This window comes from Neopelma chrysocephalum, unplaced genomic scaffold (assembly GCF_003984885.1).
Source record: "Neopelma chrysocephalum unplaced genomic scaffold, ASM398488v2 Primary Assembly neopelma1_106b, whole genome shotgun sequence".
Taxonomy (NCBI): Eukaryota; Metazoa; Chordata; class Aves; order Passeriformes; family Pipridae; genus Neopelma; species Neopelma chrysocephalum.
The window spans coordinates 299277-313878 of NW_020897771.1; the positions used below are offsets into that span (position 1 = coordinate 299277).

Consider the following 14602-nt stretch of genomic DNA (forward strand, 5'->3'; position numbering starts at 1 on the left):
CTGCAATTAGAGATTTGGAATTGGGTTCTTTTTCAGTCCTGACTGCTGCTTCTAGTAAGTAATTTGCTGATTCAGGTCCTCAGAGCTCCAGGTTTTGCTCCACAGCTGAACAGCAGTGGCAGGAAGCACAAACTGGGGGTGAGCAACAGACTCCTAAAAATCAGGGTTTGGGACCAAGATGATCTTCAAGGTCCCTTCTAACCCAGGCCATTCTATGATTCTTTGAAAACTCCAGTGACACAGTATCTAGTATCACTTTTCCCATGAAACTCCTGAAGGATGTGGAGAATAACTTGGTGTTATGAACAGACATGTGTCCGTGGTGCTCATATATGGGGCTCTCCACTGTCCCAAAGGGCTCCTGCTTCCAGGAGTCCACAGAGGATGAACAGGGTGGGGTAAGAGGGTGAGGTGAGCAGGGCTCCTGGTCTCCCTCCTGCTCTGTGACCCCCCCAAAGCATGTGCAGGGTGAGGGAGTGGCTTTCCTGTTTGTCTGGGAATTGTGATGTGGCTCTCCTGTTTGTCTGGGAATTCTGTGGAACCACAGGAAGGAACAGGCCAGGTGGGCGCTGCATGTGTGGCAGCAGATGAGCAAAGGAAGCAAGAGAAAGGGATTGACCTGAGTGTGTGTGGTTGCTTAGACACACTTAAATGTTTTGGAAGGGAAAGGAAACTCTCTCCCTGGGAAGAGGAGGAGGAAGGTCAAGCTGGAGGGAAGGATATGATAATCACTTATTGCCCTGCTTGTCCTGGGCTCCCTGAGAGCCCGGGAGGTGAGTCATTAACACCAGGGCTGCTCTCTTGGCTCTTGTACCATTTGGAATCTCCTCCAAACCCACTGCTGGTCTAGTGCTGATCACTAAAAGGTGCAGTTGAGAGGGAACACCATGGGCAGGTCTGGCCCCTGCCTGGAGCACCAGAGCCAGGGGAGCCCAGCGTGGGACACGTGGGACACGTACGTTCTTTGGCATCCTGGGGAGAGTTGCGCGATAACATCTCACTGCCCCACTTGTCCCCGGCGTAGCTTGCAGGCAGCTTGTGAGTTGGGCTGGATGGTCCGTAGCCCCTGGGGCTCAGGTCTCCTTTGTACCTCTGGTTAGACTGGTTACAAAAGGGGGGAAAAAAAAAGGTGTAAGAATTTTGCCATTTTTCACTTTCTTAAACTTTTTGCCTCTCACTGCCAGAGGGACAAACTGCCATGTTCTCCCTGTGTTGGTGTGGGGCTGGTGGCACCTCAGGTGGAGCTGCTTGGAAGAAGGTAATTTCTGGGTTCTTATGGGAATGAGCAACCCAAACCAAAGGCTGAGGATTGTGTGAGGGAATTAACATCCCTAGAAAATTAACATCCCATGTCGTGACTATCATATGTGGTGTTGGTGCTTCCTTGCTGCTGCACATGACTTCCCACATGTGTGACTCAGCCCTTTAGCCTCTTGCTATGCAGAAATTACTGCTCACAGGGCTTCCTTGGGAAGCAAAAGGATCCTTACAGGAGGAGAAAACAAACAGAAATCCCACTGGAAGGCAAGGCCTCACTGCTTTGTAACTGGGATGTGAAGCAGGACCACTGCCAAGCTCCTGGAGCAGTCTGGAAAGTTTTTTGACATTTAGGTTAAACTCAGGGATTTATCCAGAGACCTGCTGGGCCACCTTATGCTTTGCTGAAACTCTACAAGACCAAAGTGGGGAAGCAATTCCATGCTTCCTTAGAGGATTTAGAGCACTCCAGCTCTACATTTTTGCACTGCAAGGTGCAATATTCACTTAATTCTCACTTAGATGGTGTGTGCATCTGCCTCCTCTCCAGCAATGTGTTCCTGCTGCTGCACTGAACTTAGTGAGGGAACTGTCTGTCTTTAACCTCCAACAAAAACCTCGGCACTTTCATGGAAGAATTTGCTTTTATGGAAAGCAAGGGGCTGCTGCACAGATGGGAAGGATATACTTGTTTGGGAAGGGGGAAGGTGAGCGTGGCAGAATGTGAGAGTTTTATTGTAGGAGATTCAGGGATCTCCTGAGTTTGTCTGTCTTGTGAGGGTTTATCCTGACCTGGGCACAGCATCCTAAGAAATCCAGGGGGGTCTAACAACAGCATTATTTCCAGAGGTTGATGGTGCCCTGCAGGTGCTACCAGTCAGATACCACCTGACTACAGACCTGTTCCACCTCTTCCAGCTTCACCACATCCAGGATGTTATACGGGACGTAACCGGCCTGCCCGCTCCGGTTGAGCAACTTCCACCACTGCTTGTTATCTTCCAACACCTGAGAGAGGGACAAAAATAAACCTACTGGTGGGAACACAGAATTCTGGCACACAAAAATGGGATATAGTGGAGATGGACCACATGGAAGGTGAAGTTGCCAGAATAACATCACTGAGGGCAGGAGCTCAGAGTAGATCCGTTGTTCTTAGGTGCAATCCAGGAGTGAAACCTTTCCTGGAAAGCATCTTGTCCTAAGGATGGATGAGCAGGAGAGCACCTCTGAAGAACTCATAGTTCCTGCTCAATTTCCCTGTTTCTCCATATTTTTTTTTCCAGTGACTGAGTTACTGTTGTCTTTTTACGTTAAATAAGTAAAAATAGCTGTATTTTGCATAGAAACCTTTTCCTCAGGTCACGGCTGAGTGTTTGGCCCAAGTCGTGTCCTACATTCTCCAGCTGCCAACAGCATTGCAGTAAGAGAAAGGTTATGAAAAAGGATGTTTTCGGAGAAAATAATTCCCTGGGGAGGGGGAAGTGGTAATAACTAGCACAGACCCAGGAAGGAGGTGAGTGGGGCACTGCACTGGGTTGTTTTCCTCCCTCCTCATTGTAATTAGGGGTGACTGATGTGTTTTAGCTCAGGAAATGACCCAACACAGTCAGTCTCTTCCAGCCTCAGACTTGGGCAAAACTTGGTGTAACCGCTCAGAAACCACTGAGGAAAACTGAGCTGGTGTTTTGCTGGTGTCCTGAGGTCTCTCCTGCCCCTGGAAAGGGGAGGATGCAGCTTTTCCCAGGCGTGCTCACCTACCTCCAGGATTTCATCCTTCAGCACGGAGAGCTCGTTGGCGTTCCGCGCGGTGAAGTCGTAGCGGATTTTGGCATATCTCTTGGGCAGAGCCATTCCCTGGGCCTCAAAATTCCTGCAGCAGAGGAAACCCCCAGTTTTAATGGATGCTGATAGTGGGCTCGCTGGTAAAACAGAGTGGTGATGGCAAGTTTGTTTGTGTGTGGAGGGGCAGCATCCCTTTACTCCTCTTTTTGAGGAAGATTTTCACCCCTTATTTTAGTGAAAGATCTTGGTTTTGGGGACAAACAAGCAAACAAAAAGCTGTAGGGGGTTTGGTTAATGGTCTTTTGTGGGGAGCTGTGAAGAAAATACTGCTTTTTAGAGCCTGGAGGGGCTGACAGGGCACGAACCAAACACTCTGATTGTACCTGGGAAGAATTAGGTGTGAAACCCTCCTGTCCTGATCGGTGGAAAAAACAGCCCCAGATGCCAGAACAGGGAGAAGCTGGGGGAAAGGGAACTGAAAATGAGAGTAGGCAGAACTGACTGGAAATCTGTGGGGTTTTCATCAGGCAACACTGAGCTGCTGACACAGAATTCTGCAGGTTTCCAGGAACAGTGCATTCGAATGTTTCTGTTCTAAGATGCATTTGGAGAGGGGGAAGACAAATGCATTCATGTGTCTGCTTGGGAATTTCTACCACTAGAACATAACACTTTTCAATGTTGAATTAGCTTTTTGTTTGAAGAGAGACAAAATAAATATGGTAGATTGCTGAAAATGGTGAAAAAATAGAATGAAAGATTCTCTTTAACCCAAACTGAAATGATTTTTCTTTTTCTTTTTTTTCTGCCTGACTTGGGAAAATTTTGCAGATCCCACTTTCTTCTCCAGTTGAGTGTAGTGTTATTTTTTTAATTCAAAAAATGTTTACTGTATGGAAAACTGTCTTGCCTTGTGGAGGAATACGAGGAACTATTTTAGTGTACTTGGATCTTTTTGTTTGTGATGTGTAGCCTGCACAGATACCTGATGCCATATTCCCAGTGGGTTTGGAGTAGGTGCTCAGGTTCTCCTCCACTTTATGTCAAGTTCTGGTGAAACCAGTGCTTCCAGCAACTGTTTTTCCATTTCTGACTTACTGGGTTTGGTCAGTGATTTCAAATCCATGTACTGTGGAAGCTCAGCTCTTCTGAACCTGTAAAACCTGGCTTTGAAAAATGACCCCATTATGCTAAGTTTAAATTGATTTTCCTGCCTTTGTTATATGTTTTTGGTGGTCTGAAAAATGTTGAAATCGCTGGTTTAGTGTTTGATGCACACCAGTGGTTGTAGCGTTGTGTTTAATTCCATGCTCTGGGACAGCTCTTGGTCTGGTTACACCCACGTGTAGTATTTAAGTTGTAATTCCACCGTGGGGAAGAGCTTGGAGCAGTCAGATTGAATCCACCTGGCCAGAAAGGGAGCAGTGGCCTTGCCCAGCAGTGCCCTGAAGGCAGGGAGGGGGAGGAAGGCCCGAGTTAGGTTGGAATTACTTCTTCTGTGGCATTCCAGAAGGTAAATGAGTCATGAGGGAGGAACTGGAGGTGGTGTGTGCTCTGTGTGCACCTGGATTGTGCCCAAGGGACCCGTGCTGATGGTTGTGGTACTGCCTGGGACTTTCAGGACACTTCTCTGCAGCCAAAAGCCCTGTAAATAACTGTAGTACTGATGTGCTGGGTGTTTTTGCTAATATGGGGTCTCTTGGCTAGAAAACTCATTCAGACTCCTCTGAAAAAAGCATGAGCACAGCAGGAAAAAGGTCTGTGCCAGGACTGTCATCGTGGCTAACTCTGGGCAGACTCAACTTCAGTGCAATGAACTCGAATTTTTTTTTTTTCTTAATTGTTACCTGTGAGGAAAACTTGCCACTGACAGTCTGAAAGGCAGGTAAACAGGTCCAGCACCTGAGATCCTCAGCTGCTCCCCGTGAGCCCATGCTGTGCTGGGACTGGGGGGTGTCCCAGGGAGAGGTGGCCTTGGTGAAAGGCACCCTGATAACTTCTATCCCAAGATTCCATACTGCTATTTATAGTTTGCCTGTGCTGATGGACATGGAAGTGTTTGCCTATGTGTGTTGTCTAATAGTCACTAAAACTAGACTTAAATCTTCTCATTTAAACAAAATTCTCTATGTTTTTCCCAGCCTAACTGAGAAAACTGGAATTGGAGAAGGGAAATGATCCTAATTCTTTCCCTGCTTCACACACTCTTTTCCTGCATCTGTACCACTTTAGGGTCCCACCAGGAACTGTGATGTGGTGAACAACAGAAATAAGTTATTTGCTGATATAATTGGATTTAAGGTATTTTGCTGTGATTTTGAACTACAGGCTCTGGAGCAACCTGGTCTATTGGAAGGTGAGGGTTGGAACTGGACAAACTTTAAGGTCCCTTCCCACCCAATCCGTTCTGTGGTTCCCTGATTCTAGTGTCTCTAAATATACGGAGAGCAGAAGCACAGTGCAGCACCTGTGGCCCCTCATCCACAGTGTCAGTTTGGTGGGCTGGGGGCAGGGAACAAGACCTATGGATGGACTAATGAGGTCAGGCAATATTTTTGCCTCTTGTGGTGGAAAACACCTGGAAGCGTTTTCCTTGCAGAGCTGGTGGTGATTAAACAGCAGACAGTGCTTAGGTGAATGATTCCTTGTCTGATCTGTACCTTCTCTTGGGGGTTATGAACAGTGGCAGAGAGTGACCTCCAGGATGCCCAAACATCCCGGTGTTGTGGTACCTGTCCGTGTGTGTGCGTGAGGTTCCTGGGGGGAGCTGGGATGTGAGGATCCCTGACCTGTTCACGTGCTGGGTGACGTTCTGTTTGAAGGCATCCACGGCTTGTGTCTGGTCGGCCGCCGGGCCACGCTTGAGTGAGGAGTTCCGGTAGGGATATCCGTTGGCTGAGGAGAGCTGGGAAGGCAGATGTGGAGTCAGCGTTACCAGGGAAGGGGGAAAGGAGAGGGACAGTGGTAGATGAGTCGTGGCCTGGAAGCTTTTGGTCACCGTGAGGCGCACACCAAAACGTTCTTCAGGCAAACCTGTATCCCTGGAGCTCAGTTACATGATAGTGGCCTTTGATCAGGAGGGGCTGGTTATTGCTGCCCCTTTCCAGCCTTATTTTTTTTCCATATTTAACCGGAGTGACCAGAACCAAATGAGTTTTGAGCTGCTACTTGTTAGACACCACCACACCCCCCACAGATCCATCTCTCTGGAAAAGGGGGAAGGAGAAGAGAGGGTCACCAGGGACACAGGACTAACCTCCTCCTGCAGGTGTCCGATGTCTATTTCCCAGGGAGCTCCACGGAAGATTTCTGTGGGTGGTTCCCAGCCGTTGCGGAATTTGGGGATGTAGGTGGGGATGTTTGCGTCTCGGGGCCACTCGGCTCTAGGACATGAAGCGGGAATATGAGGTGAGATTCACAAGGAATGTGTCTGAAGGCATGTGAGGGAGAAGCAGGAGCATCAGGGCATCCTTGACCCTCTGATAGAATCAATCGTCCTTTCACTGGGAACCTGGTGAGATGGCAGCTCTGTCCTCACCTGGATCTGGTCCATGTCTCCCCCAGGGAATCCCAGAGGTTGATCTCTTTGGGTGTCAGGTGTCCTCTGAGGAAATCTGTGGCGTCTTTAGAAAGAAGTGGGCTGACGACAGAGCGGGCAAGCTCGGGGCCACCACAGCTATTGATGATCTGGGTTACACACAAACCACACAAACAGGAGAGAATTTGCAGGAAACGGTCAAAATATCAAACCAGAGACACACAAAGGAGCAGCAATCAAAGGCAAAGCTGATCCTGAGATCAGCTCAGTCGCCTCAAGAAACATCAGCCTAAATCTTTGAAGAAGACTGGACAGTTCAGAGGAATGTGAGAATTTTTTATATTGGAGTCAAAGCATGGTCTGATCTAAAAATGAGCTGTTGGTAGAGACATCACAAGCTGGCACTTCAAAAAATGAAAAATATCTTGCTATTTCTGTGTCCCTTCTTGTCCTTTTCCATGTCAGGATTTCTGCTTCTTATTTTCAGTGTGAATACTGAGCCATGTTTGCCTGAAGGTGAGAGCAGGCAGATTCCCAATGGGAACCACAGCTGGCTGGCACTTTTGTTCACAGTCAGGCTTTATTAATGGGGTGGAAATAGGATTTACCAGTTCCAGCGGTCCAAATAGGAAATGTACCAACTCCGAAGCGCTGGGGTTCTGGATATGCTTCCTTAGTTTGGCCTGGAAAGAGAAAGGAAACCCAGTTTAACCCTGAGTGTGCCTTCTCTTTTCTGTTGCATGGAGGGATTGGTGCTGACTGATAAGAAGAGTAAGTGACTGGGGAGTAGGAATCATTCTTTTTTCTTTTGTGCCCATTTCTAGTTCCTGGTGAATTCAGGAGGGCTGGAATACCTGCTCTGCTAAATCAGTCCCTTTGAAGCTAATTGGAGCAACACAGAAAACCTCAGCTTATTATGAAAGTCCTAGTGAGGAAAGGCCAGGATTATGGCTTCTGCCTCTTGCAGGGTTGAAAACCCTGCTAGTTCCATGAATGAAAACAACAGAACAAGTGTTTTGTAGGTCCTTTGCCAAATTGCTGAAGAGGAAAAATCTCCACCACAGTCTTGCCTGTGGCACCTACAGCTGCCCTGGCCACTGAAATGCTCCAAATCCAATGGTATTTATTGGAGTGAGTTGTGGTGGAATGGAGGAGCAAACAGGGTGACTTTACTGTAAGAATGGGGTTTTATTAGCAGTGACCAGCTGAGCTGAAACCTCTTCACTTTGTGCTTCCATTCAGCTCCTTCTCCTGTCCTGGGCTCCTGGCATTGCTGCCATGGAAAACAGGCTCCCTGCTCCTCCTGAAATGCAAAGTATTTTAAATGCTGGTGGTTAAACATTAATGTGAGGTGGAAAGTGTGAAACAAGGGGACTAAATGAAATGGCCCTTCTCAAGGACTTCCCAGCCACGTGGTGTGGAATGTGGCAGTGCTCCACCACAGATTCCCAGTTCTCCATGCTCAGCCCTGGGCTCTTCCCAGGAGATACGCTGCTCTTTCTGGCCCTGAGCAGGCACAAATTATTCATATTTGCCTCTAAAAGAAAAGGCTGGAGCTTGGTGTCCTGCACTGAGGTTGTTTACAATCTCTGTGGTTTCCTTACTAATAAGTTCCCTGAAGGACCTTGTAGGATGTGTTTGCTGGGCAGGTTTGGTCAGAACTGACAGAATTCCTTCTGGCTTGTGACCCTCTGGGTCTCACACATTTCACTAAGCAGAGATGGCAGCACTGGGAACATCTTTATGCTCCTGCTTTTCATTCCCTTCTTAATACAGAGGGTCTTCCAGAGGAGAAAGAAAGGAGCCAGGAATATGGGGGCAATGGGGGGCATCAGTTAATGTCAAGCAGAGACTTCTCAGACCTGTATCTGAAAAGATGCCAGGTGTTGCAAGCCTCTGGCTTGCGCCAGCCTCACACAATGTTTGTCCTGGGTTCTGAAGAACCTGGAATTTACACCTTTGTCCCTTTGTGGTGTTTTGCATTCAAATTTCACTCCAAACTCTTGCTACTGGGATGCACAAGGAAAAGCCCTGTCACTGTGTGGGATGGGACCTCCCTCCGGGCCTTACCAAGAGGTTAAAAGCCAGTTTGGTTTTCTGGAAGCAGTCGATGAACTCGGCCTCACTCGGGGGTCTTGCTCGGAGAGTCAGCATTCCCTCTGCCAGGAGAAGGGGCACAGAAGGACATGTTAATTACAGAATCCCTGTTTGGGAACGGTTCATTTGCCTGCTGGGCAGAAAACACATCAAAAACAGGTGCTGAGCCTGGAACTACTAAAAATCTAGGGGTCAGGGAAAGCCAAATGTCTTTCTGTGTGTTGGAGGCCTCACCAGGCTCCCTGTGCTCTCCAGGAGGTCCCCACGGACCAGTGACACCTTCCGAAATGGCTGGATCCATAATGGTGCTGCTGCATCCACCTGGCCTTGCTGGGGCATGAGCTGAGGTGTCCCCCCTCCTTCACCTGTGTCCCTGTATTCCCTGTTTGTTCCAGCTGCTGCACTGTACCTGCTGGCCCTTTCTTCTTGTTCTTCTTCCCTTTCTTCCTCTGGTTGAGCTGTCGGAATGCCTCTGCTGCCTTCTGCAGCTGGGCGACGAACACTTCGATGTCATCCAGAGTGCAGTTCAGGATTTGCTGTGGGGACAGAAACCCAAGAGACCAAGGTGAAAGTGAGCCTGGGCTGCACCCAGCTGGGAGCCCGAATCCCAGAGCCTGCTACATTTCCTGGAAGAATGCACAGGAATCAACAATCCAGGCATGAAATGAAGCTGAATTCATCACTTTCCAAACACAAAGCTGGGCCTGGCTGGGTGCTGTACTTATCAATGTGACAAGTGACCCCTGCTAATGGACGGCTGGAAAATAACCCAAGACCGGGCTGTGGGATGGGGAGGAGCAGACCTGGAATCAGCAGAGCTGCCTCAGGTCAGAGGATGTTGTAACTAACCCAGTGATGGAGCTTTGCTTTTGGCCACCTTATCTTTATGCACAGCAGATATCAGTTTGAAAAATGACCAGATTATGCATTAAATGTCTGCTCCCTGCTCTCCCTCTCCTCCTGCCTGTGGGCTGTGCACTGTCCTGGTTACCCACCGTTTCCTTTTCAATCTTCTGTGCTAACATGGCCCGAGACTCTTCGTGGTCGTGAGAGCTGGAGCTTCGTCGTTCATAGTCTGCAAACGAGGGAGAGAAAAAGATATTTCCTATCTTTTTCAGGCTCCATTAAAGGCAGGGATCCATGGGATGGTAACTCCCAACTTGGGTGTTTACTCTGGGTTATGAGGGCACCTCAGGAGACCATAAGGAGCAGGAGGTGATCAAGGTTGCTGATTAAATCTTCCAAGGTCACAGCACTTGCCTGCCAACCCCTGTGTCAATACTCTGCCTGTTCTCAGGTATGGACAGGGAATGAATCAGGAGGAGCAACCAGCAGAGACCTGCCAGCCCCTGAGTCAGCAACTCCTGTACCTTTGCTGGATCTATGCTGAGGAACTGAAGAACAAGATGTCAAGTGTGATTAGATTAACTTTGCTCTCTCTTCTAATCTCCACAGGAGCCTTCGTTCTCCTAGAGGTTCTAGTTTAACTGAACAGTAGTTAAGAAAGAAGGGATAAGCCCTGGAAGTGAACACAACTGCTGTAAAGCAGCATGCCAGGAATTCTGCACGATGGATGTTTAGGCAGGCCCGTGCACAAATCAGCAATTTTGTACAAACTTGTGTGCAGTCTTTTTTTAATGGGTGTTAAAAATACCAATCATCCTGCAAAAAGCCCAACCTGCAGGCACCTCCTGGCTTCCAGGAGACACCCACTCAGTGAGGGGAGATATTTCAGCGTTTACAATTGCTGGGGTGGCCCCTTGTGAAAAGAAAACTCTGTCAGCTCAGTGAAATGTGGTTTGAAAGGCCAGCACAGCAGGATACACCGAGTGGGAGAACTTGGGAGGCAGCTTGGGCAAAGGACCGTGAAAAACCCACGTCATCTGTAAGTGTGGGGCTGAAGTGATTAGTTCTGACAGGTTTTGTAGAAAAAGCAGTAGGGCGTGTTTTGAGAAGTGATCTCAGCGAACAGGCATCACTCGAAGCTTTCTCCTGTCATCTGCTTTCGTGCCAGGCTCTGTGCTCTCAGAGCCAGAAATCCTGCCTGGGTGAATTCCCAGCTCAGCTGATGGAAGCAGTGTAAGCTCAGCTCTGTGCTGAGCTCCCTCGGAAGGGCAGAGATAAGGGTGGCTGCTCTGCATCAGAATATAGGTGTTTATTCATGGTCCAGCTCAGAAACATAGATATTCCTTTCATGATGCAGAACTGGGCCTGAAATAAGCTCTCCATTCCGGAGCCAGAGCTTCCGTCCCAGGAAAGGAGTGGTTTGGAGTTTCTTATAGTATACTATTATATGTTTTCCTTGAAACTAGGAATGAATCCTAAGAGGTGGTATGGTAGGCAGGGATGAGAAATGCTTGCAGTTTGCTCATCAGTTTGAGCTTTTGTCAGAGAAGGAGCTTGTTTCTGTTCTGTTTTCAAGCCAGCCCAAAGGGGCTGAAGTCAGGATGCTTTTGGAATCAGTCTTTGGATTAGCACATGAGGGGAGAGTTCAGAACTGCATTTCCACACTCGACTTTACAAGAGTTTACTTGATTTTTGAGGGTGAAATCTTGGCTTCTGTGAAGTCAGCAGAGCCAGGAACTTGTCTTTCTGACCAGGTCTGTCTTGTCTGTACATTTTAAGATCACTAATGCTTGGTTCAAACTTCATGTGGTAGCTCAGTTTTATGGGGGGGGTCTTTGCTTATTTGGGCAATTTCAGAACCCCCCAAATATAGGTGTTTTTACAAGGAGTTTCTAGGAATTTTGGTTTGTTGAGCAGAAGATGCCCAGTGAGTGCAACACTTGTTTATACCACAGACCACTTCAGGAGGGTTGGCTGTCTGGGTTCATGAGTTTCCCATCCCCAGGACAGACTTCCTGAGTGCTCCCAGTACCTGGATCATGCTGGGAAGGAGGTGCCACCCTGTTCCTGTTCATCCCTGAGCCTCGCATGTCATGCTGGATCGGGATGGGAGCCGGCCCTTGCGGCGGGGGAAGGATGGATTGTCTCTGCTTGATCTTTTCTTGGTGTGCCCTGCAAGGAAAAGGTCACAGAGCAACCCTGTCAGTGGCTGCTGATCCTGTTTCCAAGAGACTGGAGTGTGAATACACCACTGGAAACAGCTTTGGGTTTGTTACTCCCAGCTGTATCCCGCAGCACTTACTTGAGTGTCTGCGGCCGTATCTTCTTCCCATGCTTGTGGTCTGACAGGGCACTTTCTATGTCCTCATGAACCAACTCCGCCTCAAAGAGAAAACAGGGATGTTTGTAGGGACTTGTCTCTGGGAAGGATTGAGGGCAAAGCAGGAAGGGGCTGGCAGGCAGTGAGACAAACGAGGAGTGCTCTGCTCACCTCCACCTCATCACAGTTGAAGAAGTGGATGTCAGGTTTGTGCTGCTCCGAATCCTGGCACACCAGGAGCAGGATGGAGGAATAGCGCATCTGGTTGAGCACTGTCTGGCAGTGCTGCACTGTCGGCAGAGGGAAGTCCTCCAGCTCCTCCTGGAAGAGGAGGAGGAAGGTGTCAGGCAATGGGAACTATTGAACTGAGGGGGAGTGGTCCTGTGCAGGAACTCCTGGGATCCCCGTCCTGATCTTTAGTTTGTCATTGCTAAAACCATCCCTTTCCCATGCTGCAGGGCTGGCTCTAATCCAGGAGTGGATTTTGGTAGTGATTCACCCTTGTTTGGGTTCCTTAGAACTTGCCTTCTCCAGGTAGAACAGGAAGGGCACCCACTGCACCCCACAGCTCGCACAGAGCCCCAGGTACCTTTGTCTCGCAGTCCAGCAGCCGGATGGACTTGTCGTTCACTTGCAGCAGCATTTCCTGCGTCCAGATCTTCTCTTTGGAGTTGAGCAGGATGAGTTTCCTGATGGCATCATCCACCGTCATGATGGACTCGCTCTTGTCCATGATGAAGGTGGCCAAGTGCTGAAGATGGGGAGGGTAAGGAGGAAAAAACAGGTAGAAAACATTTACACAGAAAACTGTGTAAATCAGTGGTGAAAGTATCTCTAAAGGCTTCAGCTACTGTTTGTAGTTCTTCAGAGCTCAGGCGTGAAGGAGTTGTTGCACAAAGCAGTTCTGGTTGGTGGTACCAGCCTGGCCATGGCAGTGAAAGATTGGGTTTTGTAATGGGTTTGCATAACCAGTTTCACCACTTGCATATTAATCTCCTCAATTCCAGCAGCTCTGGCCCCCATCCAGCGGGGCAAATGCTTCCTACACACGAGTTACTGCCCTGGCCTTTCTGAAACTGGCTTGGAAATTTAAATACAGTAGTTAAGCTTCACTTGCCAAGCTAAAAACACTTGGAATTTGCTTGTCTGGCATAGCAGACCTGCCTGTGTGGGATTTGTGCCAGGCAAAGAGCTCACACAAGCCATGGGCGAGTGTCAATCCTCTGTGCCAAGTGTGCTGTGTGGGGTCCCCTGCTCTGGGAACAGCCCCTCTGGAGAGCTTCCATGCTGGGCAGGGAAGGGCAACGAGGCAGCTGTGGAAAGGAGAGATGTGTCACATCCAAATGGTGCTAGTGCCTCCCAGCAGTGCGTGGAGGCCACTCCAAAAATCCAGGTAACTGCTCAGCAGCAGGCAGGAGCAAGCGCTGCTCCCCGCGGACCGGAGAACTGGCTGTGTCTGCCAGCAGAGGGGACTGTGAGGCAGGAAAAGCTGGGACTCAGAGCAGCCTGGCTGTTTGCCGAGCTGTCGTCCTTGTGCCATGACAGCACAGCCAGGCCACGTGTCCAGATGACAACAGGGAAGGGGAAAAAATCAGGAAGGAAAAGGAACTGGTCCTGTTTCACCTTGTTCCTTCACTGCCCAGCTGGCAGCAGTGTGAACTCCTGCTTCTCTCTGAAGCACAAGCCCTGCAGCCTGGTTTCAAAGGAAGAGCTGGAAAAATGGGGTGTGTTGTACAGCAAGTCGTAAATTAATCTGAAATTTGGAGTACAGAGATGAGTTTTGCCTGGCTTTTCTCCCTCTGATCCCATGTCTTCCTCCCTTCTCCCAGTGATCAGACATAAGCTTTTCAGGGGTCAAGCAGCTTCTTTCTGGTGCTAGTGCTGGTGGGAATTAGGGATGGATAGGGTTTGCGGTGCCCCATTTGCTGTTGGATGATTCCCAAATCCTGGAGGAAGGAGCAGAGAAGAGGGCAAGCTCTGCAGGGTGCAGACCCGTTGCGTGTTCCCTAAGCACAGGTATGGGGTGAGGCACTGACTAAATAAAACTGCTGGCAGGTGTGTGAGCCTGAGCTGAGATTAGCAATGCAGTCACGTATGAAAACACACTGGGCTGTCTTACTGGAACTGTAAAACAGTGCACAGAAAGGTATTTGCCAAGTCAGTCTTATCTGTGCAGAGGTGACAGGCCTCTGCTTTTGGAGCAGTGAGGAGAATGGTTTACATGGGATGACGGGTGTTCTTATCTCTTCTATTATTTTATCCACCAGCTTTACAAGCTTCATAAATTCCTTTACTGTTTACTGTTAAGCTAATTTTCATGGAGGGGAAACTGCTTGTCAGACTCACTCATTAGAATATTTTTCATTTTCATTTTCCATTTTCTGTAGATGTGGGTGGATTGAGGGGCAGAAGTTTTCTGCTGTCTTAACTTTATCTCATTAAAACCTTGATATTCAAATACAGCAGCTTTTGTAAGAATGGGCAATGAGTCCATCCACCATTAAACTTTGATCAGATTATTTCAAAGGGTGTAAAATGCCTTCTGTGAGGAAACCTCATTCTGTGTCAGTGCCTGCTACTGGAATTCTGTTGGCCTTGGTCAAAGTTCAGGGGAGAGACTTGTGAACGGGTGGCATATGGCCTAATTATTGAGGAATTCCTGCACTGTGTAAAGTCCTGTCTCTGCCTCCGTGAGTGACTGCTGGGCCATCGAGTTGGTTTCTCCGATGCAAACCAGGACCTCCTTCCAAACAGGCATT

General features: G+C 48.7%; 1 protein-coding gene and 1 long non-coding RNA gene across 3 annotated transcripts in view; one reads left to right on the forward strand and one right to left on the reverse strand.

Annotated features, from left to right (window-relative positions):
- LOC113973858 overlaps positions 1-14602 on the forward strand; it is a 53541-nt gene that overhangs the window by 3952 nt on the left and 34987 nt on the right. The window lies entirely within an intron of this gene.
- Positions 1-14602, reverse strand: part of EPS8L2 (EPS8 like 2) — a 48238-nt gene that overhangs the window by 3290 nt on the left and 30346 nt on the right. For both annotated transcript variants that reach the window (XM_027696377.1, XM_027696378.1), the window contains exons 5-18: positions 12433-12594; positions 12015-12164; positions 11826-11905; positions 11556-11695; positions 9673-9752; positions 9087-9213; positions 8651-8739; positions 7189-7263; positions 6581-6729; positions 6299-6425; positions 5832-5947; positions 3019-3130; positions 2158-2265; positions 960-1101 (exon numbers count right to left, since the gene is read on the reverse strand). In XM_027696377.1, the coding sequence (XP_027552178.1) occupies positions 960-1101; positions 2158-2265; positions 3019-3130; positions 5832-5947; positions 6299-6425; positions 6581-6729; positions 7189-7263; positions 8651-8739; positions 9087-9213; positions 9673-9752; positions 11556-11695; positions 11826-11905; positions 12015-12164; positions 12433-12594 (1657 nt within the window). The remainder of the gene's footprint in view (positions 1-959; positions 1102-2157; positions 2266-3018; positions 3131-5831; positions 5948-6298; positions 6426-6580; positions 6730-7188; positions 7264-8650; positions 8740-9086; positions 9214-9672; positions 9753-11555; positions 11696-11825; positions 11906-12014; positions 12165-12432; positions 12595-14602) is intronic.